The sequence below is a fragment of the Taurulus bubalis genome (assembly GCF_910589615.1).
Source record: "Taurulus bubalis genome assembly, chromosome: 11".
Lineage (NCBI taxonomy): Eukaryota > Metazoa > Chordata > Actinopteri > Perciformes > Cottidae > Taurulus > Taurulus bubalis.
Genome location: NC_136599.1, coordinates 11,764,911 through 11,792,490, shown reverse-complemented (window position 1 = coordinate 11,792,490; position 27,580 = coordinate 11,764,911). Strand labels below are relative to the sequence as shown.

The following is a 27,580-nucleotide window of genomic DNA, read 5'->3' as shown; positions in this document are numbered from 1 at the left end:
CTACGCTGTATAGCTTTTTGGCATCATTAAGGCCTATTATAGGGAATGAGGGGATGAGTGGTCGTCCAGTAACCACAAGGTAGCCGGTTCGATCCCCAGTCCCCCCATAGTTCACACGTCAAAGTGTCCCTGAGCAAGACACCCAACCTCTAGCTGCTCCCCGGGCGCCTCACAGGGCAGCCCACTGCTCCTTAATCAAGGATGGGTCAAATGCAGAGAAGAATTTCCCCAAGGGGATTAATAAAGGATCATTTCTTTCTTAAGACATTATTCAAAATGTGTCTAAATGTCCCTCTATGTTGTGTTTTTGCACTGTGTTGTTGTATTATTGAGATTTCCGATACATCAAGGTCTTTCTAAATGTTTCCATGTCACCTACACACTAGGCAGCTGACATGCTTTCGGCAGCGGGAATGCATTTGATAAGACTTCACACCCCCGTCACATATCAGAGGAGATTTGTGCCACCAGATATGATTCAGAATTGTATAACCGATCAAAGGTTAACCTCTGATAACATACAGCGGTGGAGACTCAAGCAGACTACGGTCAGTGTCAGCGACAGTGTACCTGCAGGGGGCTCTCGACTGAAAATAAAGAAAATACATCCAATGTTGAAAGTCAGCTCCTGGGTATTTCTTTACACTTCAATACCCGGATCATCAGTTTGCAGGCAGCTGATTCAAAGGAGGTGAAATGGTGACTCTGACTATTCCTGTGTATAACTGGGACAATGATTTAAGAGAGATACACCTTTGGAAAAGAATTGAGGACAAATTGTGTGTGCTTATATCAGTTGACCCATGCAGGAAGTGCCCATTTACAATAGTAGGACTTTTATTGGAAGCTCAAATGCAAATGTCTAGAGGCAAAATTCTATTCCCAAATCTCTTTTTAGATACCCCCCCACCATCATCCTCTCTCTCTCTCTCTCTCTCTCTCTCTCTCTCTCTCTCTCTCTCTCTCTCTCTCTCTCTCTCTCTGCTTGGCGTATGGCGCCCCCTCCTGTTGCTCTTGATCTGCTCATATCATATGAAGCAGTCATAACACACAAGAAGTTTCCTGTAGTAAACTCAACAAATTCCCATTTTAACAAAGCAAATGGTAAACCCCCAAATACTCATGTTAAGTAACATTAAACTAACTACTTCTTTCATTGAATTGTATGTGTGAAAAAAACAAATAATGTATTGCAAAAACTATTATTATCCTATGTATAAAAAAAAAGTGTGGGGAAGTAAAGTAAACGCGTGGTAAAATAGTGCATGAATTACTACTTTAAACGATCTTTTATGATTTATAATAACGTGTACAACAAATAAAAGTTGATATATAGCCCTACAGTATATAAAGTTGTATTATAGAGAACTCCGGATCTCCTGCTGCTTAGATGGACGTGAATCCGCGCATGCGCTGTGCCGCCTCTGTCCGCCAGGGCGGTGATCTCTCTCCCTCCCTCTTACACACACACACACACACACACACACACACACACACACACACACACACACACACACACACACACACACACACACACACACACACACACACACACACACACACACTTTCTGTCTCTCTAGCACTCTCTCTCTCTCTCTCTCTCTCTCTCTGGGAAAAACCCGAGCAGGAGGAGAGCAGCAGAAGGGGGAGGAGGCGGACTCCTTCTTCTTCCGATACAGCGGCGGCGGCGGCGGCAGGATATTTAGAAATAAATTTGAAAAAAAATCCACGCAACAACCCCCCACCCCCCTCACCCCACGGTGCGGAGCTGCAGAGCAAGAAAAAAAAAAAAAAGCCACACGGATGTGCCTCCGAAAGAGCAGCGGATACCGCCCTCCGGACCTTATTAATGCCAAGATTGTGAGTATCTGATCGGCTGCAGAAACGAGCTTGAACGCGGAGAGGGGAGGGGTGCTGGTCCCAGTTTAATTTCCCCTTCCCTCGTCTCCAGTCGGCGGCGGAGCTTTTCCTCGCTCCGTGTTGAGGAAACGGTCGGTCTCCGTGATTCCTTACCTCCCTCCTTGTCATACCTCCTTGATTCCTTCTCTCAAGAACGGGAAGCGAACGAGGCAATCTTTAGGTGGGGGGGAGAGGAGGAGGTGTCGGTTCTTTGAGACGGGTTTCTTAATGACACTCGCGGAGTTTCTGTCTCCGTCTTTAGCTGTTCTTCTTTTTCCTCCAACATAAAACGGGTTGCGTAAAACACACACGCAGCTCATTAGTGGGAAACTGAGGAGACATAACAAAAAGGGGGTCTTCCTACTTTATTTAAGTTTTTTTCCTTTTTTTAAAATGTCTTTCTTTCAGTTCATGTCCTGTAAGTGAGTTTGTAAAAAAAAAAAAACAACTGCTGTTGATAGGCAAAGACCCTCCAGTGGTTCACAGGGGACCGGGTTCAGTTGCAACACATGTCAGCCATGACGAACCAGCCCGCAGACTGCGTTTCATCAAACTTCATTCATTGGAATTCAGTCTTGTTTCCATTTCCACTTTCATTTACTTTGGCCCATGACTTTTTCTTTTCTTTCTGTCAACCCATGAGCAAGTTTTCTTTACTGTGCTTACATTTGAGGATACAGTGTGTCATTGTACATTAAAAAAAGTATGGAAGCTATCTCAACTAGTTTTTTTTCCCTTCAGCTATTTCTGTTTGTATAAATCCTGTGTGGCTCAATGTAGACTGCAGAGTTAAGAGGTTGTGGTGTCAGTTGTGATGTCAGTTCTGATGCAGGTTCAGGGGCTGCTGTAAATGCAATTTGCTAGATTGAGAGGTACCACCTTGTGCTGGGCTCCGACCTCCTTGTTCTGTTGATTGTTGGAATGACTTGACTTTAAGGGATCTTGTCCACCAAAATAGGTGTTTAACTTTCTTTTTACTGAGGTCAGCATTTCATTTTTTTGTGACAATGGGAAGCATATTTACCATATCAAATAGCCTGCCACAAAGACGTAAACAAAAGTGTTTTGTCATGAGTATGCTGTGGTCTTTCTGCGGCTCCTGAATAGAATAAGGATGGACTTATTGTGTATGTTATGCTATTGTATTTATTGTTTTCACTGTGGCCTTCTAGACCAAACAAATGTCCCCTCTGTGGGATAATAAAGTTGATCTGAATCTGAACAAAACAATGATTAGTAACTCTCTGAGGTGTTTCCTCACCCTGCAATATCTCATTAGTCACACAGACGATCAGGTCCGCTCTCTGTCCCTTCGGGCTTCATCCAGAACAACTAGGGCTGAACCCAAATATTTGGTTATTACTTGGTAGGTATTCTGTTTTAAATTTTGGAATTTCTGTATTTAATTTTGCAAAAACACACTAAAGCTTTTGGAATATGCATCTTACTCAATAAAAAATGAAGCTACAAACAACGTCACTGTCAACAAACGGACTCCTTAGAAAATGAACGCCGTTAATCCAAAAGGTACGAGTTGCGGCCCTATGCCATCCATCTCAGGTGAGAACGGAGAAATGTCTGGCTGAGTCCTTCCCCAGAGCCCTCGCTGCCGACATTGCTTATGTCGAAGCGCAAAGTAACCCATGGGGGGCTCGGGGCCAAAGGGCGGATTGAAAAAGCTGCATTAACGCACACACAGGCTTGCAGCTGGCCACTGCTGGAGAGACACTGTGTAAAGAGCGGAGACAGCAGACTCAAAACGCAGCTGTTTTAGGGGGTGAGGGCCCAGCAAATGTGACTTTGAGGTACGTCAACGCTCACACTCACAGTGTGGTAAAGGAAACGCACTGCTTTAATGACACAAGTCCGTGCTGCTAACTAACCCGAGAAGTTAAAGCACTCCTCCGGTCGAGGTGGTCCCGCAGGCGCGCTGCAGGTCCAAGCTTTGAATGTTCGCTGTTGATTGCCACCGAAGCTCTGGAGCCCAAAAAGATGGTGATTGGGCCTAGCCTAAGCAACCAGATGCAACCAAAGTGTCTCAGCTATAAAACAAATAACTCTGTGCATCCAAAGCACTCTTAAGCAGTCCCAGCTGAAAGTTTTGGTGGGCACATTCCCTCATGCCTCAATTAAAATGCAAACTCACTGGCTGCATCCCATAACGTTGCATCATATGACACTGTAGAACGCAGCACATTTTATAAACTCAATATCATTATATTCAGAACAGAGAGTGCAGTTCCCATTGGATGTGGTGAGCTCTTGCTCTTATGGTACAGACAGAGCCTGTTGCTTTAACAGAATGAGGACATTTATAGCGCTGCTTTTTTCTTCTTCTTCACAATCCAATATACATTTTTGTATTTGAATATACAGCCCTATCAGCTGACATTTGGAATAGTTAAGACAAAGAAGTCACTGTGAGACTCCTTTACTTTTCCTACTGTGCCTTTGTGGTTTGTGAGTTCATAGTGACCTTGCTGTACTTGATGGTATGTTTATGTATAAACTGACAATATGAAGTTCCTCCTCCTACAGCAGCCGAGTAGGAGTCTTGTTGTATACATTATCTTGTACATCACAACCTTAGTATGAAGTTTGACTTTAATATTCCTATTATGACTCTTATTTATGATCATATATGAGGTCTCACCTCTGGTTTGCGCTTTTAGATGGAGACACGGAAAGTCCGAAATTAGTGGGTTCTGGGTTGTGTTCATTTGAGCAGAAATTGTATTTTACAACCTTTCTGTCAGTCTCCTCATCCCTTCACTTTGTAGTAAATGTCTTTTCATGAATCATACTGGACAACTTTGGGTGAAAGTATTGCACAGGAAGGTGCGTGGCAGTCTTTTTGCATTTCTTCTGTCTGTCTTTGTGGAACTGCTGGCTAGCAAACTTCCTAAATCCTTGTGTTTTGAGAAGGTTTTTGAAATCTGCACGGTTCTTAAAAAAATCCTCTTGAAAGAGAAGTGAGATTTGTTTGTGGGCATCTAGGTGAGGTTGAGGTTGGTGTAGAAAGCTTTTTTCTCAGTTGACCAATCAAACCAAGCTGAAGGAGGAAAGTTTAATTAAAACGCTTCAAACACATAATGCACAAATCACAGGCATGCACTCCGCTATGTGATCGGCTATCTATTAGTGGATTTATTTACCAACAACAGCAGTTGTATTCTACTTCACCAAGTCAACGGGATCAACTGTCCATTCATATGGTCAGTAGCTGCTAAGAAGGACATATATAAACTACAAATGGGTCAAACCGAGCTGCCAGATTAGCACTCCAGTGTTCAATAAGAACTAATACAGCATGTATGCACTCTCGCCTGTCATGGTTCTCAGTAGAAACTCTACTTCACTATAGCCTTCTCACGTTTTTCAGAAAGGTAGTATTTAATTAGACACCTGAATATTTCTTCATCAGCTACACAATACATTTAACAGACATAACATTCACACAAGGAACGCTAGCTTAGGTCACTTGATACCTCCAACCCCAAGAACAAACCTCCTCAAACGTACAGTTATTTTTCGTGCAATTACTGCTTGGAATTTGCTGCTTGGAATTTACTATATCCTCATATAACTCATACAGGTAATATCTTACAACAAATCTGTCATTTAAAAAACAATTAAAGGCGCACCTCAGGACATTAACCACTTGACGTTTTCCCTTGCTTTTTTGGTCATCTGATTTTTCTTTGAATTTTTTTCGGATGACTGCATACATCCTATTCCTCGACTGCACTAGGTATCTGACTGTACTATTTTATTTTAAATTTTTATTCTGTTTGCACTATTTTTAACTGTTTGTTTCACGTTATGTTTTGCACGTTTTTGTATGTATTATATATTTTTTCCTTTCTGTGGACCCCAGAAAGATTAGCGGCCGCTAAGGCGTCAGCTAATGAGGATCCAGTAAATAAACTAAACTAAACAGTAATAGCTTTCAATAAAATAAATCTCTGGCTAATTTGGGGGTCCCAACCCTGAGATTAAGAAACACACCACATCTCAGATACTGACTTGTACCCAGTCAGGAGTCTGGAGGTTTTTTCATTCTTTTGTTGCCAGTTGGTACACACTTCCTCTTCCTGCGTCTTTCTTCATTGTGTCTGTTGCTTACTTCCTCTTTTCGGTTTTAGTTCTTTTAAATTGGCTTCTCTTCCTCCGTCTCTCTCTCACACATTTTCTGTCTCACCCCATTCAATTTGTCTCTAATTGTTTGTTGTTTCTGTCTTTCTGTCCACCTCTAATGTAGTTGATTGGTGTGTGTGTGTGTGTGTGTGTGTGTGTGTGTGTGTGTGTGTGGTTGCAATTCTCAGAGGTGTGTATGTTTTCATCAGCATCCTGTTCCACAAGTGACTGGTGGTGTCTCTTTTTAGCTGTTGCTTGATGTTTCAAATTGATAAAAATTCACACACAAAAAGCATTTCTATCTTATCATCTATCATTTGGTGTCAGATGAAAACCTTAGATCTTCTGAATGTCAAAAAGTCGGAGAGTTTTCTCAGCTTGAGGCACCTGATGTACTGTTAATATTGGCCTAATCGTTCGCCTAATGGAGTTTTACTGTGTGAATGTAACACACGTCATCTTTGATGGGAATAGCAGTGACCTACCGAGACTTTCTGTCGCTCTTTATTAAATCATCTTGTTAGGCCATCCTCAGAATGTTTGCATAAGAGAAGTTCATGGAAACACATACTGGTTAACTTCTTCTCTCATTGAGCTTTTTAAATCATATTTGTGAAACTTTGTGCCTTTTCTCTAAGCACGGTGTGATGGATTGAGGATCTAACTTTGAGATATCCTTAAGGTGACAGATGAATGATTGGTACACGCACACTCACTATGGCTTCTTTTCTCTTCTTCTTCTTCTTTGTGTGTGTGTGTGTGTGTGTGTGTGTTTGTGCATTATATTGCCTGTGTTCATCATTCATGTTTTTGTGGTTAAATGTATTTTTGGTGCATTTTTTGTCCTTTTACATGTGTGTAAATTGGATTTTTGGTTCACGGCTGCATGTGCTTGTGATGCATTTGTATTGTGCTTGTTTGTGCCTCGGTGTGGCATATTCACATGTACTTGCACGTATGTGTGTGTGTGTGTGTGTGTGTGTGTGTGTGTGTGTGTGTGTGTGTGTGTGTGTGTGTGTAAAGGAGAGGTCCGAGGCAGAAGGGGTGATGACATGCATGTGTTCGGCCCGCTAACATCGCTGACGTCTCACACACTAACCGAGAGCCCGCCCTCGCGACATGACGGATGTACTGGTAAACCAACTGCATCTCTTCCTCCCTTTGTCTCCCAAATTCCTTTTCTTGCTTATCCTTTCTTTTATTTATGGCTCAATAAAATTATTTGTTTCCCTGTCTGGCAAATGTTTTTATAACCATTTTATAACCATGTTTTTATATCTTCAGGCTAATGGCAATAATAGACTATTCTCTTCTTGAGTTGTTCATGTACCGATAGTGATAGCCTAAAAATGCTCAATCAAGTAACAGCGACTACGTGAGTCTATGCACTGATCCGATATTACGTTATATCATTAATCAGCTCATTTGCGCTCACTGGAACAAAAAACAATGACACATATCACCCACTATACCCGATATGTAAATACTACAGTTGGGACTGCACAGGCAAATAACCTAAACTAGATTTTTATATTTTCTTGTTAATCATGTGTCATTCAACATTACGGTTAAAATCAAGGTTAATTATGACACTGCATCAAATTTAAATCTGCAACAGATCTGTATTTTTTTCCATCTATGTTTCTTTCCCTCTGTTCCGAACCCGACCAAACCACTTATCCTAAACCGGGGTATAAACTGTCCCGTGACTTCTGTGTAGCATTAAGTATTGCCATCTTTGACATTTGGGTTCCCAAATTATGATAACAAGATGCCCTGTCCAAAAGTATGTGGACAGAGATGACTACTTTTAGGCATGCAATTTACACCTTCAGGGAAAAAGCAGGTCGACAGAAAGTTGGCCTCTTCTTTTTGTCTCCTTTCTTTCAAAGAATAACGGCTAAAGACACAGCAGAGCTGTGAAGACGCATTCCTATCTCCTGCATTGATGCCTGGGGCATTTATGCAGCTTTAGGGATACATAGTCAGATTTGTAAAGTTTGGTGTTCTTGTCAAAGAGAGACGTTGACAAGTCCAGACTGGACTCCAGGGGTGTCCAAAGTTAGAGGGAGATGGAATGTAAACGTTGGGTTTTCGCAGCATTTCTTCCCTTGCAGCCAACTTGGCATGAATGGGCCCATGCAATCATGACGGGTTGGGTAGTTGTGTGTGGGCGTGTAGACACCAGGTCTGATTCATCAAGTTTCAGAAAGAAACCAAGAAGCCCTGTGTGTCACAATACCTCTGACTCTGTTTCCTGCCTCTCTCTTTTCCTGTTGCATTGGACTGGTTTTTGTGTCTCTTCCTCCTTTACTGGAGTGAATGCGTGTTGACTGATGGAAACACTGCGCTATTTGCAAAAGAGAAAATAGAAAGAAGAACCCGTTAGTTCTTTTCATCCTTGATCCGCCATTGAATCGACTCGTCCCTGGTGAGCTTTGCTGCTGGATGGTGTCTGTGTGCTGCCGGGTTAACATGCTGGTTATTGAACACTCTTGAAAGTCGTGACTTTATAGCTCAACCGATGGAGCTTGCAAGGCAGTACCGGCGTTGGTGGTTTGATTCCCTCTCCGACTGTCCATGCACTTGATACGGGTGTCGCCCAAAGTGGATGTATGTGGTTTAACGGCGCCTCTATTGAGAACATTCTCTGTTGTCTCTTTGATGAAACTCTTTCAACACCCTGTTAGATAAACTTGAAACTGCATTGTCATCAGTCTTCAAACAAGACTGTTGGTCTCAGTTCCTGAAAAGGGGACATCTTGGGGATATGCAGTTTTCACATTTTTTTGGCTGATAGAGATAAAGATAAGATAAATAACATGCATATTTTCCAAATCATAAAGTTTCAGATGGACTTCAGACTTTCAGGCTTTGGCTTTCTTTAGTTCATTGTTTGCCGTTTATCTTGATGCCTTTACAACTGCTATTTAAACAAATTAAGGTGGAATCTTCACATTTTTACACTTACAGTAAAACTAGGAAATAATACAGTAGGAATTTTACCATTCAATTAAACACTAATCCTTTTTAAAATTCGTTAATTTCAGTATGCAATGAGACTTGATATACGGATGACAGCAGGGAGGTTTGGATGCTCCGGCATCTGAGATTGAAGAGTCAGATTTGGCAGTTTTGCAAGAAATGACAAAAGTCACGTGATTGTTTTAATGTTTATTTTTTAAACTTGTTGTAAGGCTGCAGCACACTTACATTAATTTGAAGACTTTCCACAATATTTTTAAAACCAAAGGTGATTGCATTACATTTCTTGTACAATGAACTAAAACAGAAAGAAAGTGTGTTAAATATCTCGTAGAACATATTCGAAAAGAAGTGAAGTTAAAAGTCTAATATTTCCCAATGAGATATTGTGGGCTAGATGTAAATATAATTTTCTTCTGAGGAAGACTGCCTATGTCCACCCACCACAATGAAGATTATAAATCCTGAAGTAAAATGTTGCCAATGGAAAATGTTGACCTGTAATGTTAAGTAATTTGTAGTTGTATGTTGACATTGAACATGTTGAAGTGTTGCAAGTGTGTTGGAGGAATTTTTGAGGAGTGATGTAAACACTGCTATTGTAAACCTTGATCTGGGCCAGAGATACAAACAGAATGAACATGCAGAGCTTCAGCGTCGACAGAACATAGAACATATGACTGTTTATGGGAACATTCTTGTCATCCTCTGCAGGGATCAAAGCTTTGAGTTGACAACTAAGAGACACTAAAACTAAAAGACGTTGTGTTTGAAGGATCAGTTCACCCAAATGACAAAAGAGATGGAGTTTTGTTTTGATTTGCTTCTTAGATCTGTGCTTCCACCCCATGACAATGGAGCCGAGGCACTGAAAATGGCATTTGGCAATTTTGTGTCTTTGTATGTTTCGTTTTGCTCATTTGGGACATTGATTGTGTTTCAAGGGTTTTTAAGGACCTGTAAACGTCCTCTTGTTTGGTTAAGTGAGATCCGTTTGAAAAGGGTGTGTGTTTGTGTGTGAATATAAGTGGACACGTGTGTGTGTGTGTGTGTGTGTGTGTGTGTGTGTGTGTGTGTGTTGTTGCAATTGTGTGTGGATCGCAGTGTGTTTGTGTATTGTAACTTTGAATGCACATGTGAGCAGTTGTAGCTTGATGTTTATCCAGACAGTGTGTGCGTGTGTTTAGCCAGGCATGTCCATAGATGATTTTTGGAGTTTGTCGGCACAGCCCTCTGGTGAAAAACCTTGAATCTGTCATCACAGAGCGCTGTTAGGCCGGATTTATAGACCGACTTACCGTGTGTGTGTGTTTGTGTGTGTTAAACGGTGCATTAGCAAATCGTTAGCAGTGTTTAACGTGTCAGGGCAGGAGCTCCTTGAGGAACACCATCGGAAAAAAAAAAATGCATGCTGGGAATTAGAAACTTTTAAGAAAGATTCATGTGCTTCTTTTTTGGAAACTTTGTTGTCCGTATACAGTGTACAGTCATACATACTTTGATTGCCCATTGGTCTATTGTCTGTGGTTGTCAAGTTATGAGACTGTAATTATCCTAGAGGTCACAGAAGGTAATTTTATACGGTTATTTTAAGTGAGCTCATTCTAGTGCTGAAAATAAGATGTTGCAAAGGTGATGGACTTCCAGACAACATAGTAGGTCTTGGTGTCAACCGAGTGAAGAGACATACGTGTGTTTGATTGTTGCAGTTGTTCAGCAAAAATGTCAAACATTAGGCTCGTTCGAGATGAGCCAGTTCTGCGCAGAATCGATCGGCGGCGATCGGCGCGCAATGCATGCCGGTTAGATTTGTGTCCGACTTGCTCCCGACTTGCTCTGACGTCATGCACACGTGGTCAACGATACTCTCACGAGACCAAGTCACCGTCGATTTCAGAGTCAGCCGCCGCAGTTGCTTTCCAACGACTGCGTGGCCCAGTGCATGATGGGAAGCGCCTGGCTGTCGCCACATCAGGGAGCTGATTGGCTCTTAGATCTGACAGCAAACACCATGTGTTGTAGAAAATTCTTATTTTATGTGTAGTTGTAATACTTAACGCTGGATTATTGACTATTAGTCTCATGTTTGATCTAAAAACATTTATTGTGTGGTTGTTAATACAAAATCGTATTTATACAACACACATCAAAACTACTAGTAATGTATTTCACAGGCAGACATCAAAAGACCAAAGGATGCAGCTACACACTCATTTCTACATAAATATATATTTATAAACACATATAATAAATCCAAACGTGATCTGTAAACTACAAGTAAACAAATGTTCGGAACTAACAGGAAGTCATTTTTTCTGTGACTTCCTGCGTATACACAGCTGACAGCTGACAACTGTCCGACTTGATCGCAGTTTTTTGTCAACGCCTCCTGTTGCGGCCGCCTGCTCTCATCTGGATTCCAGGCGAGGCGCAGCTCTAACTAACGAGCCTAGTGATGTGAATATTTGCTGATCTTCTGTGCTTCTTGGTGTTTTTTTTATTTTTTTTTATTCAATATCTCTGGGGGTAGACTGTAGACTTTTGGGCTGGCTTGTTTTAGTTTCACCTTAATCTTTGGAGATCTAATTTAAATGAATAAGTTCCCGGCAAACTTGAAGGCTCCTTTTATTTAGCAGTGTCTCCTCACCTGATGACTGTTGAAATTCCACGGAAGCAGTGTTACATAAGTCAAGAAAAATGATTAGTCAGTATGCACTAAAGAAAAGATCTTCATCCATAATTCAGTGTCAGGTAGAAGGAGATTGAGATACCGTTTCTGTCCTGACAGTTCGACAGAACTCAGACAGTATCACGCTCGTTTCAGAGCACCAGGTGTTACAGTTTAAAGAGTGAGCGAGTTAACTTGTGACTGTCAGCTGAGCCTTTTTACTCGTAGTAATTTACGTAAATGGTTATCATTCCAACAATATTTAAAATGTAAAGCATGAGAGGAAACACTTGCATGTTCTGTTTGTGTTTTCAACAGCTGCCGTCACTTCGAGTAATTATACGCATTCAACTGAGAGTCACCAGTTAACACGGTCACCCCTTATGCCGAAAGACCGGCAGCGTCTATGGCTGCAAGCTATTAAACGTGTCGACTGCAACCGGACTGATAAACAAAGCTTGTGTTTGTGAAAAAACCTCTGAGTTTGACGTTCTGTACATGACCACAGATAACATAGTCGGAAGCATCTAGTCAGGTTTGCTCGTAATTTATCGCCCGTGTAAAAAAAATGGTGATGAAGTGAAGGAACTTCTGCAGGAAAAGAATGCCAAAGGAGCTGTCATATTTTATTCGCCTCAGATATGGAAATAAAATAACATAAAAGAGACCCATGGGATGCTATTAGTCGTTAAGTTTAAAATGATAGTCTCGACATTACAAGAAATCTTTGTAAAATATTTAAATAAAGATCATTATTAAAAACTGTTTTGCACGTTATCACTTAAATGTGTGAATCACATTGTTTTCCAAAACATTTGTATATCAGTATATTATATCATTTCATACTCAAACATAGCTTAACCATGTCATGTGATATGTCCCTTCAGTACACAGAAACACATTATGCTGGGCCCACGACAGAAACTTTCAGATTAATTTATAATATCCAGGGATTCTCGTTACAGACACTAACACAGACTATCCCTAAATGTAGCACTCTGACCAATCAGGGTCCAGGAAGTAGACCTCATGATCAGGATGGTGCGAAAAGCAGCATTCAACAGGCAGACATAAAATAATAGACAACACAAGTATGCAGAATAAATAAATACAAGTAAAACAGTTTACAGTTTTATTTCACTTTTTAGAGAATTGAACAAATGTGGCGCGTCCCCTCCTTTCCTCACCAGTGTGTCCTTTGTCCTCAATGACACAGTACAGAGTGAACTCTGCACTCTCAGTATTCAGCAAAAAAATATGCTATAGTTAACAAAACTCCTACATTGTAGCTTTCTATAATGTAAAACATTAAACGCAGACAAGCAACAGCAGTAAACAAAAAAAAAGGTCACCTGTAGGTTGCTCGTGTCTAAAATACAGAAGTCTTTATTTCCATTGCCTGTAGATGGCGCTTATTGTCATATTGTGATGCTCCTCCCACACTGTCCTGGCCCGCCTTAAAAACAGGCAGCTGGCTGATGAGGGAGGGTCGTTAGCTGATTAGACTCACCTGTGTCTTCATGCTATTAAAGCAGGGCCATGTGGCCAATCCTTCTCGCTTTCTTCCTGCAGCTAACATCCATCCTGCAGCACCTTCAAACACTGCAAAAAGATATGACACACTTCTGTGGTTTATCTGAGTTAACCTTAGTTTCTTAGTTTGTGTTTTGTTTCATGTTTATCTTATATTGGCTCCCTTCTTGTCACATTCCTTGTGTTTGCCAGTTTGTGACAATATTTACATCTGTAAGTCAAACTGCTGCTGCTGCAGCTCTGTTAATCTAAAACGCTCACATTTTGTCGTGAGCGTTCATTCAATTCACAGCAACCAGTTGATTGGACGTTCGTGTTTTACTGTACACTCCCATGGCGATTTGTCCAGAGATTGATGAAAATGACTTAGTTTCATTAAATCACAACAATACAATAGTTTGAGTCATATATCCCCCTTTCATTTCATCTTTCTTTCTCTCGATCTACCATAGTGACCCCCCCAACACTGTCACACAAATCACATAGGGCTGTTGGCGATCAGGTGGTGAGATTACGAATCAGTAATCTCTCAGATTAATACTTCAAATGAATGTTTAATTACTTAAACCCTGTTGGCAGGTGCAGATGCGTGTGTGTATTTGAGTGTGTGTTGGTAGACAAACATACATTACACAAATGGCCAGCAGTTCCTCTCTCTGAATTTAAATGTCATCTTGCTTTACTGGCATGGTGTGTGAGTCCATCTGTCCTGCCAGAGCATGCCAAAATGGCACAAAAAGTACAAAAGAGGGGATCACAGCACAGTTGACCTGTAGATAGATGTTTGATTGACATGCACAGAACTGCATGCATCTGTCCTTAAATATACAGTATACATTTGCTAGTTTTGTCCTTATAAATACATTCATGTTAAGAAAGTTCAAAATACATTTTTAACATTGTGTCATTCAGGTCATCAAACATGACAGGCATCAATCTATTAGGAACTTGCCAGCTTCTTCAACCAAGGCGAGGATGACACATTGTTTAAATTTGATTCAATCAACTGATGCTGATTACTTTCACAAAGGCAAAACTCAAACAGTCCAGATATAGTAAACCAAAGACATGTTATTTAACTATTGGTCATATTGTGCCACTCAACACTTGCCTTGATGCGTGGGATGTGCTTTCCTACGCCGACTATGCGAATGAAGCAAAGTTGACACATTCTACTCATTTAGCAGCTGGCTAGCTGGTTAGCCAGCTTGTTCATGGGACACTGGCTTCAAGTGCTGCCCAATTATTGCCAAAATGCTAATCACGATTACTTTGATCAATATGATTATTTATCACAGATTATTTCTTGATTTTAGTGACGCAACTATTTGGATGCACGTTCACGTACAGGTTAATTACATTTTAAAGTACTTTTGTGCTACATTGCTGCTAATGTACAAATGTGTCAAAAGAAGACTTGGTCTCACTCAGTGCCTTTCCTTGAAGCTAAACCAAAATGTACCCAAACATTTTGATCTCAAATAAAATCCACGGAGCTTTCACTTTCACGTTGTGCTACATTTCTGCTAATTAAAAAATATTTGCATCAATATGAGACTTCCATTAAGGTCTTCTTCATCAGAATTTAGTGCATTTTAGCTGCCCCTTTCTATAAAATGGTGCTAAATGTGTCAAATACAGTATACTGCTGTTCTACTTTGAACTGCAGCCGAAGCATTCTGCAGGACAGCTCCCCAAAAGTCTCAATCGCCCCCTGGTGGCTCGCTGTTAGTTTAGGAAGGAGTTTTTTAAAAGCAGGGCACACATTTTTGACGTCAATGTTACAATCGATCGTGTTCATTTAATTGTGGAAAGCCAAAATCTTTATCTCGATTAGTATTTGATTAATTGTTGCAGCCCTGCTTCAACTTTTCTCGTTTGAATTTCTGCGTGTGTGTGTGTGTGTGTGTGTGTGTGTGTGTGTGTGTGTGTGTGTGTGTGTGTGTGTGTGTGTGGTTTTCTGCATTCTAATGTCATCTAGATTAATCAGATTAACACTCCGACCCAAATCCTGTTAGACACACACACACACACACACTGAAATTCACGTGGAGCAAGAGGAAGTGAGACATCTGCTCAAAAGGAACTGTTCACTATGGCATCTTTCTTACTTCATGTCCTTTTCTCAGTCGTCTCTTTTCTTTCTTATCCTTTGTTCTTGCTTTCTTCTTTCTAAGCTAAACTGACATGAACTTTCTCATGTTCAGTCATCACCTCCCGGAAAACATTAATTTAAGCACAAACACATTTTTTGTACAGACTTGCCTTTTCTCAAAAACACACATGCACAAAGGCAGAAACGTGATAGCTCTGTGTTATAAAAGATGTGACAGTGATAAAAAGAGAGGAAGGGAATGTTCCTGTCTTTTATCTGACAGTGCAGGTAAATTGTGACACCAGCACTGGTGTGTGGGTGTGTTTCTAAAGGTGTGTGATGTATTTTGTGTGTGTTTTTCACCCTGTTAGCAGCACACAGCTGGCTGCCTTTCTGAAACACACTAACAGAGAAAAATACCAGTTAACTTAATATTTTTAAGTCATGTTTATTTTCTTGTTGGCAGTGTTATGGTCACTATACAGCCTGAAGACCTATCCCCCTTTTCTTAGCATCTGTTACTCAGTGAGTTTTCTCCGTGAGTGTAAGAGCTAGTAGTGGCGTCAGGGTGTCAAGGTGCTCCCCGGTGGCCAACCACAGTACTGCAGGTCAAAATGTGCCACATTCACCCGCTCTGAGTGTTGACATCAAGTACACACACACATATAGATCAGCTGCCCACTTCTGTCCCTGCGCTGGCGCACACACACACACACACACACACACACACACACACACACACACAGAGAGAGAGTCGACAGCTGGAGGCTAATGTTAGCTGAGCTGCAGTTTCATAATTTTAGAGAAATGGAGAAAAAAAAAGCAAAAGCACCTAATCTGATGATGATAGCATCTAGATGGAATTATCCACACACACACACACACACACACACACACACACACACACACACACACACAGTGTGTATTGGCTTACTTTTCTTTTACGTCTGAATGCACCTTTTATGTTTGCGTATGGATGTCACTTGTGTGCCTTTTCATTCTGCATATGTATACTGGCTGTCTTTTTGTGCATGTGAGCACATGATGTACACTGTGTGCCGGACGGTGTGTACATATTTGCCCACATGGCTGTGTTTCTTAACTCGTTCTGGCCCATTTGTCCCAAGAACAAGTGCCACAATCTTAGTACAGGACAATGAAGGGAGCTTTAAAGAGAATATATGTCAAAAAATAACTTGTTGTCCTTAATCTAAAACCTAAAGTTGAGAAACCTGTGTTTGTGTGATTTTCTTTGTGTATTTGTGTGTGTGTGTGTGTGTGTGTGTGTGTGTGTGTGTGTGTGTGTGTGTGTGTGATCACAGCTCAATCACATGATGCATCACATTGCCCGCTCTGTCTCCACACCCGCTCTCTTTCACTTCCTCTATTCCTCATGGTGTCTCTCTCTTCCTCCATACCCTCTCTAAATTAGCAAATCTCTTGTTTCTCTCATTCTCTCTCCCCCGTGTACTCTAAAATCTATATTATTGCTGTCTTTCAACATCTCTCACCCTTTTTTATTTCTCTCTGTATCTCCCTCTGCCAATCCATGTATGTATTCCTCCTTGTCTTGCTGTCACACATCAGATAACCTTTGTCTTTTTTCCTCCTCAATCCCCGTCTTTGCCCATCTCACTCTCAGTTTGAAAAGAAAAAAGAGTGTGTTTCAAGCCTCAAAGCAGGTTACTCTGCAAAGCAGTGCTCATGCCTTCGAGTCGCTAAAATGTGCTTCTTCATTGAACTGACAATACTCTCTTTCTTCTCCAGTTCTCTCTCTTCCGCCTTAATTTACAATTTCATTATTAATACCATTAACACCTCTGTGTCACAGAGACAGTAGTGTGGTAAAGACTGTCTGGCAGAATAGAGACTAATGTAATCAAAAAAAACATTTATTCTGTTATTAAATGACTTTAGATCCTTCACTGTGAACTTCTACTCATCAATCATCTCTAACGGCAAACTTGCTATGTGTAGCATTAGAAAACACACACACACAGACACACACACTCACTCACTGTGAAACCTTGCTATAATTACTGTAAACAAAGAAGATCATTTTTAGACCAATGTTTAGCTTCTGTCGAACATGAGTGGTGTTGTTGGAGCTCAAGTTTCTCCATAGTAAAACACATTGCGATATGTTGGAACATCAGAAACATGTTAAAAGTTATTTTTTCTGCATGCTATTGTCCTCTGGATGTGGCTTTGTTGCATTGACCTGAACATCATCGACTGTCAACAACAGCTTTCTGGTTCAAGCTCCACAGATGCAATAATACAGCAAGATGCTGACTGAGATCTTTGGAATGTCTTTAAAGCCTCAAAGTCATCTGAGCATTGATTGGTTTCTACTTAAACGCCACATGCCACATCTTAAGTCATTTTTCTTGAGTATTCCCATTCATTGCTACTTCATTCTACAAGTAGAAGTATGTGGAGAATATTCTTTACTCCACGATGTTTACTTGAAACTATATTTGGTCATTTCTTTTCATTTTAAGATCCTACATGGAAAAGCATATGACGAAAGAACAAAAAAATCATCAAAATGAATTGGTGGTCCCTGTGGACAAAAGCGGTCCCTTTTGAACAGCTAGTTGTACTGCAGCAGTCCGGGTCCTCCCGTGCCGCCCTTTCCTCCAGCAGGGTGGTGCAGGTGTTGGCTCCCAGCGGGGACTAGCAGGCATGGAGCTATTCACCTCCACCGTGACCTGCTACAACAATAATTAACAATAGTTCATTCAGGTGCATTAATGCATTTTGTGGGGGGGATTTTTTTCTTCAGGTTGTGATATTGGTGCTTTTACTTGAGTAATTAAAAGATAGTTTCGAATAAATCACATCTGTTTGTGTTTCTGCAGTACACAGGTCCAATCCCGGCCGAGCGAGGGGGCGAGCTGGCGATGGGGGGAGGTCGCAGCGAGACCTCGGCACTGAGCGGGACGGGAGGGGGGCGGGGCATGACCACGACGCAGAACTCCCAACGGCCCAACGCCTGCTGCTTCTGCTGGTGCTGCTGCTGCAGCTGCTCATGGTAGGAGACCAGAACACACACACACTGCATGTATACAGACAAATACACACAAACCTGGCACACATATGTGAAGCCTCTTACGTAAGCAAATACTCACAAGTACTGTTGTCCTGCAGGGCCTTACCGAATGTCATCTTTTACGTTCCTTTATTGAGGCTTTTGAATAAAGCTTCAGAGCTAAGAGTGCTAACTTGAGGGGGGATGGAGGGTGGATGCTACACTTGACTAATATTAATTATATCCATAGCAAACATTATATCACATGCTGATATAATAAGACAGTTAGCTTGGATGTTGGGAGCAGAACACACTACCAGGTGTTGGGCAATCCCTGTCATGGCAGACCAACACCACAACCATTTATAGGCTCCTTTTAATCCGAGGAGACAGGAAATAGCATGGATCGTTACAGAGGTGGTGTGATGTAGTTTTTAAACTAAGCAAGTTTGACATTCTTCCTGAGCTTTATTATGAATAATACTGTCTCAATATTATATATTATAATAATATTATAGATTACGCTTCCACCTGTAACTAAACCTGTGAAAGTATTTTGATTTGTCGTCACAAATGCAAAGAGCTGATGAAGTCTTTTAGTATTGGGTAGCCTACTTTGAAATAATAATAATAATAAGCTGACTTCATGAAAGCTTTACCTCTGCTGTTAAATAAGCTTGTAAGAGACTATTGATAAGAATCACAATACGTTATGTTGATAGTCATTCCAAACAAACGTAGGACTGAGCAATGCATCACTTTAATCATATTCTTATGTCATCAGTCTCGTGTTTGACCCATCCATCCACCCCGACCTGAACGGGCAGCCGGAGTAGTGGCTGTGTTCGCGCGAATGGTTTTACATCCAAGTGTTACCTGAAGTCCAGTGGTCTCACAGACGTTAACATGTGTCTTGTGTGGCGGTATCAGATCCAGAGGGCTGTGACAAAACGTTGGTATTTCACAACCTGAGAGCAGAGAGTGGAGTTCTGTTCCTTTTTAAATTTAAAGGCAAAGCCACACAGGCACAACTAAACACCCGCCCCACAGCGAGATGAAGGCCAATGGCGTTGGCAGACATTTTGGCAGTACAACTCCAGGAGTGTGTGTCAGCAGTATTGTAATATGTCTGCTTATTGAGTATTACTGACGTGTTCTTTATTTATTCATTAAGTAACAACAATGAAATAAGGACCTAATAAAGTCAAGTTTCAGTTTCTGGTAAAGGCAGACTACGGTTCTGTGGTTCTGGTTCCAGCTGTTCTGCTGTGGACCGTTGCACAAATTAGTTTTTAAATCAGTGTAGCGTCGTCTGCCTGAACAGTGTGACTTGCAACAATCTCTACCGGCATCAGACGCTGGAAACAAAGGCCTCTTAGTATATCTTCAGCCACTCAAGCATTGACACAAACTTCAATTTTTTACAAGGTACAGGTAAATATTGTCTTCTGATACAAAATACGTTTTGAACTTATTCACCTTTGACCATCTGTGGCCTCCACCAGACTTGAGATGTACTGCGGTATACCAGTCTGTTTTGAACTCCAGAGCCATTTGTTTGTTGTCATCCCACTGTGGCTGCAATGACACACGCTAACACGCACAGGAAGAGCTCGGAACAGAACGGTTCACCATGAAACACACCGAGTCTCCAGACACTAGTCAGACAGTAGTTGTGCAATGATTAGGTCTCTATAGTTCCCATAGGGGAACTCATTATTTATAGCTGTCTTTCTCTCTCTGTGTGTTACACACACACACACACACACACACACACACACACACACACAAACACACACAGAGAAGGTGTTGACACCTGTACCTGCTGCTTTACCCTGCTGTTAACATAGCTTTGGTTAGTGTTGTCATTAAATGGGGTAGTAACATCGTTGTAGGTGACTGCACATGTGTTTATAGTTCTGAGAGCAATTACTCTTCTGTCAGCTGTGGTCAAGTGTGTGTGTTTCCTGTCCGAGAGCAGTGTCATCATGACAGTCTCACTCTCAGGAATGAAGAGGAGAGGCGGAGGAGGAGGAAGAGAATATCACAGGACACAAAGATGGAAACCATACCAAACTGTGAAGCCTGGTGAGTCTGCAAGCACTAACACACAATAATTTTGTTTGGTTTAAAGTTTGTTGAAAATATTTTGATTTTTGTATTTACATTTTTGTAGATGAGGTTATCACACCAAAAAACAGTGGCTATTTTTTGGTGTGAATGCAGGATTTTTCGGCACTATGTTTTCAGGTGGTCTGTCCTTTCTCGTAAATGCGATATTCTAGGAACACCTTGAGGGAATTTCTTCAAATTTAGCACAAACATCCACTAAGACTCAATAATGGAGTGTTTAGAATTTGGTGGTCAAAGGTCAAGGTCACTGTGACTTCACAAAACACATTTTTGGCCATAAAATGTAGATGCTAATAATGACAATTTCACACAAATGTTTAACAAGATGAAGTGATGACATCTTGGTTAGACTTGGAAACTCATAGTAGACAAAGACACCTCAACATCATCCATTGATTTGTGGACTTTGGTTTTGAAGCCTCGAGTTCAGCATTTTGGCTGCCGCCATCTTGTTTTTTTTAGACATATTTCGGCTACCAGAATGTAACAGTTAACTTTCATGAACTGAAAACACACTATGAAAGGGTTAAAGTTGTAAGATTCCCAGACCAGACCAAGCTGTCGTAGCGACCTGTCAATCACAAACGAGCCACATCCATTAAGAATACCCTGCTTTATTGTCTATTTTACTCAAAATGGGAACATAATTTACTTAATGTACATCATAGTGTATTGAAGAAGACTTGAAACTAGCGATTGAGAACATAAACTCATATTTACAAGTTTACTGAGGAAGTAAAGTCAGAAGTAGGTTTTCATTCTCACAAGCATAGAAGTTGCCCTCTGATGGCCATCAGAAAAAAATGAAAGTTGAAGGCACTTCCTCTTTGGCTTCCCTTTTCATAACCGAAGGTTTCCGCCTGATATATACATAGCATACTAATATCCTTACAGATTCAAATGAGCATGGTTCCAAACAGCGTCGGAAATACGCGAGGGCAAAGGGCAAAACTGCCCCTAAGAAATATCATTTTGCCCCTGATATCACTAGGAGAGGGGCAAAAAATGCCCCCATAATTTCCTCTAGTAATTATGATAATTTAATGAACTTAGAAATGTAATGAACTTAGAAATTAGAAATGCGCCGTCCACGTTTAAATCAACCGTCTGGACTTCCTGTTGCTCGTAGCGGTGCTGCTGCACAGCTGTTGCACTGATGGCATGTTGGTCAGTTTGTCTGCTTGACAATCACATTTTCTGCAATAAAAATGATTAAAGTGAGATGAAACTTGATCTTCTTAGATACAATATGTTGACAAAGTTTTCCTTTAATAATAATAAATCGCAATACTCAATATATCGCAGTATAAAATAGAATCGTGGGACCTCTGGTGATTCCCACCCCTAGTAGGTACAACGTGATTAAGGTAACAAAAAAATCAATAAATATAATTTTAAATTATAAAAAAAGAAAGAAAAAAAGTTATTGTTAATAGTTGTTTAAAAAAATGTAATAACAATAAATTACCAGAAAGAAATAAGAATAAAATTGAATATGATTGTCTGATTTATGTTTTCTGTTTGTTCTTTTGTTCAAAAAAATCAAAGAAAACACTTTGAATCTGTAGACTACTGCCTAATAGTCTTATTGTTGCCATTTGATGACAATTGCTCATATATTGCAAGCCTAAATAAGTATATTTATTATTCTGAACAAAGGTGAAATGTTATTTCACAAGTTTCAAAAAGTGCCCCGAATTTGTATTGAAATGCCCCTGGATTTCAGTCGGTGGGGGCAAAAATTGCCCCCTAAAAAATATGTAAATTTCCTACCCTGGTTCCAAAGGTGAGTTTTAGCACGCTCAGTTAGAACCTTTGACCTGTTAGTGGTGGTAGATCGGATGTCATTAGGATTTGGTCTCTGGAGCCTATGAAAATAAAGATACTTGTCCCTGATTTCCTATCACTATGTGTATTTTGGTGCAGATGTAGATTCAGAAAGCGTACTACTTTAACACAATATAGAGGATAGTCTAGCTTTATTGGTGGTGTTTGCTCTACTGAGAGCTTTCTAATTTTAGTTGTGAATACAGGATTGAATTCACATTCAAAAACAATACAGACACACGGATGCGGTGCTGATTGAAAGATAAAATAGCAGTTACTAGAAACACAACACACGACTGAAACTAAATCAGAAGCGTGATCAACTGCAATGCTTAGTGGGATAGTACTTCTGTACCATTTCTCAAGTTTTTATCAGCGAGCTGTGTACACGGCGTGAGCTTTGGACCACGACCATCATTAAACAACAAATTAATAAATAAAGAAGGAATGAACCATCTTCCCACTCTTCGTTCTTCAGCGCCAGACCCTCGGCGGAAGAGATCCGTCTGTGGTCTCAGTCTTTCGACAAGCTGATGAGGAACCCCGCGGGCCGAAATGTTTTTCGGGAGTTCCTGCGGACGGAATACAGTGAGGAGAACATGCTGTTCTGGCTGGCCTGCGAAGACCTCAAACAGGAAATCAACAAGAGCGCCATTGAGGAGAAAGCAAACTCCATCTACGAGGACTACATCTCCATACTGTCGCCAAAAGAGGTAGGAGTGCCGTGAGGTCATTGCGGCTTATTTCTATTTTTACAAAACGGTTTGAAGGACCATCCTGCTGGTTTAGCGAGTTTCAGCTGATCAGGGCAGCTTCCTACAAAGTGAACATTCTTAGCGTTGAGCGTAGATTAGATTTGTTTTCATGAAGGAGCTCACAAATGCAATGCTCTCTGGAACCTTTGGGTTAAATCTTGCAAGACCCTTCTTTCCCTTGAATGCATCAAGAGAAAGATGGGGGGTCCCTGGACGGTTTCAGACTCTTTAAAGGTATAAAGATTAAAGGTTTATGTCACTGGTGTCAAACCCAAGGCCCGTCGAATCCAGCCCGCCATGTCATTTTATGTGGCCCGTTTTCAGTCGGTCACGGGCAAAAAAAATCCTGTACTTTTATTTTGAAGGGAGCTTTTAATGCAGCAGAGTGCCATTTATTTAATTCAGTGCGCCAGACAGCTGATCCACTGAAAGCGGTAGAAAATCCACGGCCCGCCACTGTACAGTTACAACGGCCCTTTGAGGGCGACCATGATGCTGATGTGGCCAGGGGTGAAAATGAGTTTGACACCCCTGGTTTATGTCATTGTTTAAGTTTCAAGACTGTATTGCAAATTAATCACTTTAGGATGATCAGGCAACGCTGCTTGTTGTCAGGTCTTTTATTTATTTATTAATGTATATGGACCACAGAGCTGATGGTTTCCAGTAGAGCCATCATCAGGCAAGACATCCTATTTGGAAAATGGATTGACACCATGCTGTGAAATTTACTGAGCATGTCCCTGCTCCCCAGGTCATGAATCATTTTGTTTTTGTATGTCTCCGCGCCAGCGTTAGCCATGACATTATATTTTTGTGTTGGCAGTTTGTTTTTCTTGTGAATGCAGTATCTCTTGAACGCCTTGAGGGAACTTCTTCATATTTGGCACAGACGTCCACTTGACCTTGAGAATTTGGTGGTAAAATGTCATTGTGACCTCACAAAACATGTATTTTTTTTAATAACAAATATCCTCGTCCCTTCCTGTCTTGTAACACCACTTGTACCTTGAGAGGCGATAGTGAGTCACCGTCCAGTCTGACCTCAATCCAACATGAGAGGACAAAGAAGTAGAGCTGACCTAAAAGTTTGTCAATCATGTTGAAGATGCAGGTTATGTGTACATTTTTGGTATTTTATTATTGGATTGAATCCAAAGTGGCAGAAAAGGGAAAACTATCCACACCAATGTTTTCCCCTTTCTGCCACTTTGGATTTCGTCCAATAAGCAAACTGTCGAGGCGTACACGGCCCGAACCATTCAGCCTCTAGTCCGGTTAGCGGCACAAACTCACAGATGACTAACCTAAACTAGAGGCTGACGCCTTCAGTGAAGCAACGTTATATTTACCAGCTCTCAGAGTTTTAGCAGTTCATTGTTGTTTTTTTATAACTGACGACTGTAAATCAAGATGGCATGAACCGAGTAGTAGAGGTGAAAGTCTGACACCTATTGATTTGGAGCATGTGGCTACATGTTACACACTGCACCTTTTTTACACTGAATTTAGTTTCATGCTGTGATTTAGTGGTTTTCATTTGTCAGCTGTTATGCACACAGTGTTCACACCAACACCCACCTCAAGAAATGTGAGCCCTGCTGATTGACCAAGTGATTATTGCTGGTGATAAACTTAGACAGACTGTAGTACAAATACACAATGAATGTGTTCAAGTTGTGTTGCTGGTGAGAAATGGGGGAAGCATTGTCGGCTTTAGTGCTATTTTTATCTGTGTGTGTGTTTTATTTAGTTGGAGCGCTGTAGGCATTGCTTGTCAGGCTGCATCACGTGTGTGCGTGTGTGTGTGTTGGCATGTATTGTCTGCATGTGTGTTAGTATTTGTGTACAGTGTGTTCATAGGAAGCTATAAATTGCTGCTCATCTACTTCTGGCAGTAGAGGCTTTTTATAGACACACACACTAGAATACAGCGCTATCCAGACGTGAGAGTCTGGCGGAGAAGATGCATGCCAGGGTGTCTGCCTGTCTGACCTTGGTTGGATGCCTATCTCTCTTTGTGTGTGTGTCTTTCCTAAATAAGAGCGGAGAGAAAACATAGGAGACAGCTTGCTATAAATATCTGCTGGTGCTGTGTCTGTGGGGCCCTTGTGAGTGAGTGAGTGAGTGAGTGAGTGAGTGAGTGAGTGAGTGAGTGAGTGAGTGAGTGAGTGAGCGAGTGTGTCCCAGTGCTGATAACTGTATGTGTTCAGGCCTCTATGGAAGATAATAAACAAAACTACAGCGCACACAACAACTTCAGACTTTAATCAGCCAGCGAGTCCAGGTCTGAGAGTTCAGAGACACATTTATAGGTGCAGTATGAGTTTTAAGTACAGCATCCTAGTTTGAAACCTCTTTTAATGCTTTACTACAAGCTCTTTTTTAAAAAACAACAACAATGTGTATCAACAGAAAATAAAGTGGCATGTCCTTTAATGTGTTGTCTTCTCTCTTCATTAAACTAAATGTAACGTCCCTCCAGGTGAGTCTGGATGCCCGGGTTCGAGAGGTGATCAACAGGAAGATGCAGGACCCATCAACTCTCTCGTTTGAAGACGCCCAGCTACAGATCTACACGTTGATGCACAGGGACTCCTACCCACGATTCCTCTCCTCCAGCATCTACAAGTCGCTCCTTCACGGCGGATCGCGTACCTCTTCTGAGTCCTAGTCCCTCAACCCCCCCTTCTGATCCTGCCATTACAGGATTGATGCCAGACCATTTCATCGCTTCTCGGGCACAAAACTTTCAAAAAATGATCAGACGACTCCTCGCCTCCTCAGTTCACTTCTGAGAATCTCAAATCTCTTCGATTACTGCCAATACTTTTTTTTTTTTTCTTCTCAGATCCTCAACTTTTAGTATTGTTGCCAAGACCTCCTTTCCTCCTCTCAGTTTTCGACTCTGAATGACTCCTCTTCTCTTTCTTCTCGTCTTCTTTTTCTAAATTCTTTTTCACTAGTAAAACTCATCAGCATAATATAAAAATATTTCCCTGGTTATGGTTGCAAAAAGATAATTCAAAGTTGTGTCATTTAAACAATATCTTAACCATTTTTACTTAAAAACAACATCAAAATGTCAGAATGGAAAAGATATTGTTATTTTAAATAACTCCCTAATACCCTTACAAACAAACATTGTGGATTAGTTTGACAGGGACAAACGACGATCCACTTTCTTTCTTTTTTCTGGACCTTTCAACCTCATCTCAGTCTTCCTCAGTGGACGGGCTTTGCGCAGTCTGAAAGGTCTGAACAAACACGGTCTGGAAGGATGTGGTCCAAAGGTCTGGAAAAAGCTAAGTAAGTTGACCTTGAGTAAGATCACAGCCTGACAAATATTGGATTTTTGTCTCCGATATTGATATTTAACGCTTAAAATTGAAAAGATTTAGGTTTCCATCATTTTCTCGACTCCTAGAGCTGCAGAACATTTCAATCCTTCTATCCTTTAAACCAATTTCCTACCATATAACCTCTTCTTCTCCCTCGTCACCTCAACAGCTAAACAGAGAAGGAAGCATTTCATTGGGATATTATTTACTTGGGAGATTGTAATGCATTTCAATGGCAGAAGCATATACCTGTGCCACAGATTCTTATTAGATTTTTACTAATTTGCCCCTCAGATGTTCATTGAAGAGCCAATTCAAAAGGTGGCTGTTCCTGACATCCGCCCACCTCTTCACCTTGTTCTTTATCCTGCAGTTCTCTACTTTGAAAATGATGGAAAGGAAAAAGATTGATGCTGTCACATTTCTTCTCTCTCTTTTCTCTCTTTCAACTGGAAAACACAGGGCTCTCATCCTCTACTACGAACCACAACAAAAGTTTAATTTTCAGAGTTTTGTTCTTATTCACTCTTGTTTGCTGGATCAATCATTTCACTCCTGTGATAAACTAACGGACAAATGGATGGATGTCACTTCCCTCCGACTACTGAATTACAAACAGACAAGACGTCTATTTTTTAAGAGAAAACTATATGAACACTTTAATTATGTTGATTATTCTTGGTTTTGTTTATTCGGTTTATCCCAGTCTCTCCCCTTCCTGGACTGTACTGATCCCCACCCGACCCGACACCACAGACATCACTGGTGCAATAAACACTGGAGTTTGAAAAACACAAACACTTTCACACATTTACAAAATTTGTGTTACTATACTATTGGTTCATTCATATTTTTGTAATAATTGATAAGCTAATGGTCTTTTTGTTATTTTATATTCTTTTACATTTAATATATATTTGCAATTTGTTCCGATTGACACATGAAAAACAATTTATTGGCTCTTGGAAGTTGTGAAAGTACAGGATGTCACACAGAACATCGCAGGGAAGAGGTTGGGGTGGGGGGTCACCAAAGTGCAAAATTGAAAACTGCAGTTTTTTTCATCAGGAAGGACCAAATAAGATGAAATGGTCTCAGATCAAGTTTGAATACTAGAAATAATAGTTGTCCTAGTATAGTAATACAAATACACACACACACACACACACACAC

The 27,580-nt window shown here is 40.9% G+C and overlaps 1 protein-coding gene across 1 annotated transcript; it reads left to right on the top strand.

Moving 5' to 3' along the window:
- Positions 1-1,696: 1,696 nt before the first annotated feature.
- Positions 1,697-25,740, top strand: rgs19 (regulator of G protein signaling 19; the record flags this gene model as incomplete). The annotated part of the gene is made up of 5 exons (XM_079226110.1): positions 1,697-1,860; positions 18,182-18,354; positions 20,359-20,439; positions 22,790-23,024; positions 25,552-25,740. Exons 1-5 carry the CDS (start codon positions 1,804-1,806, stop codon positions 25,738-25,740), a joined length of 735 nt encoding a protein of 244 aa, XP_079082236.1. The 5' UTR covers positions 1,697-1,803.
- Between the last annotated feature and the right edge of the window lie 1,840 nt (positions 25,741-27,580).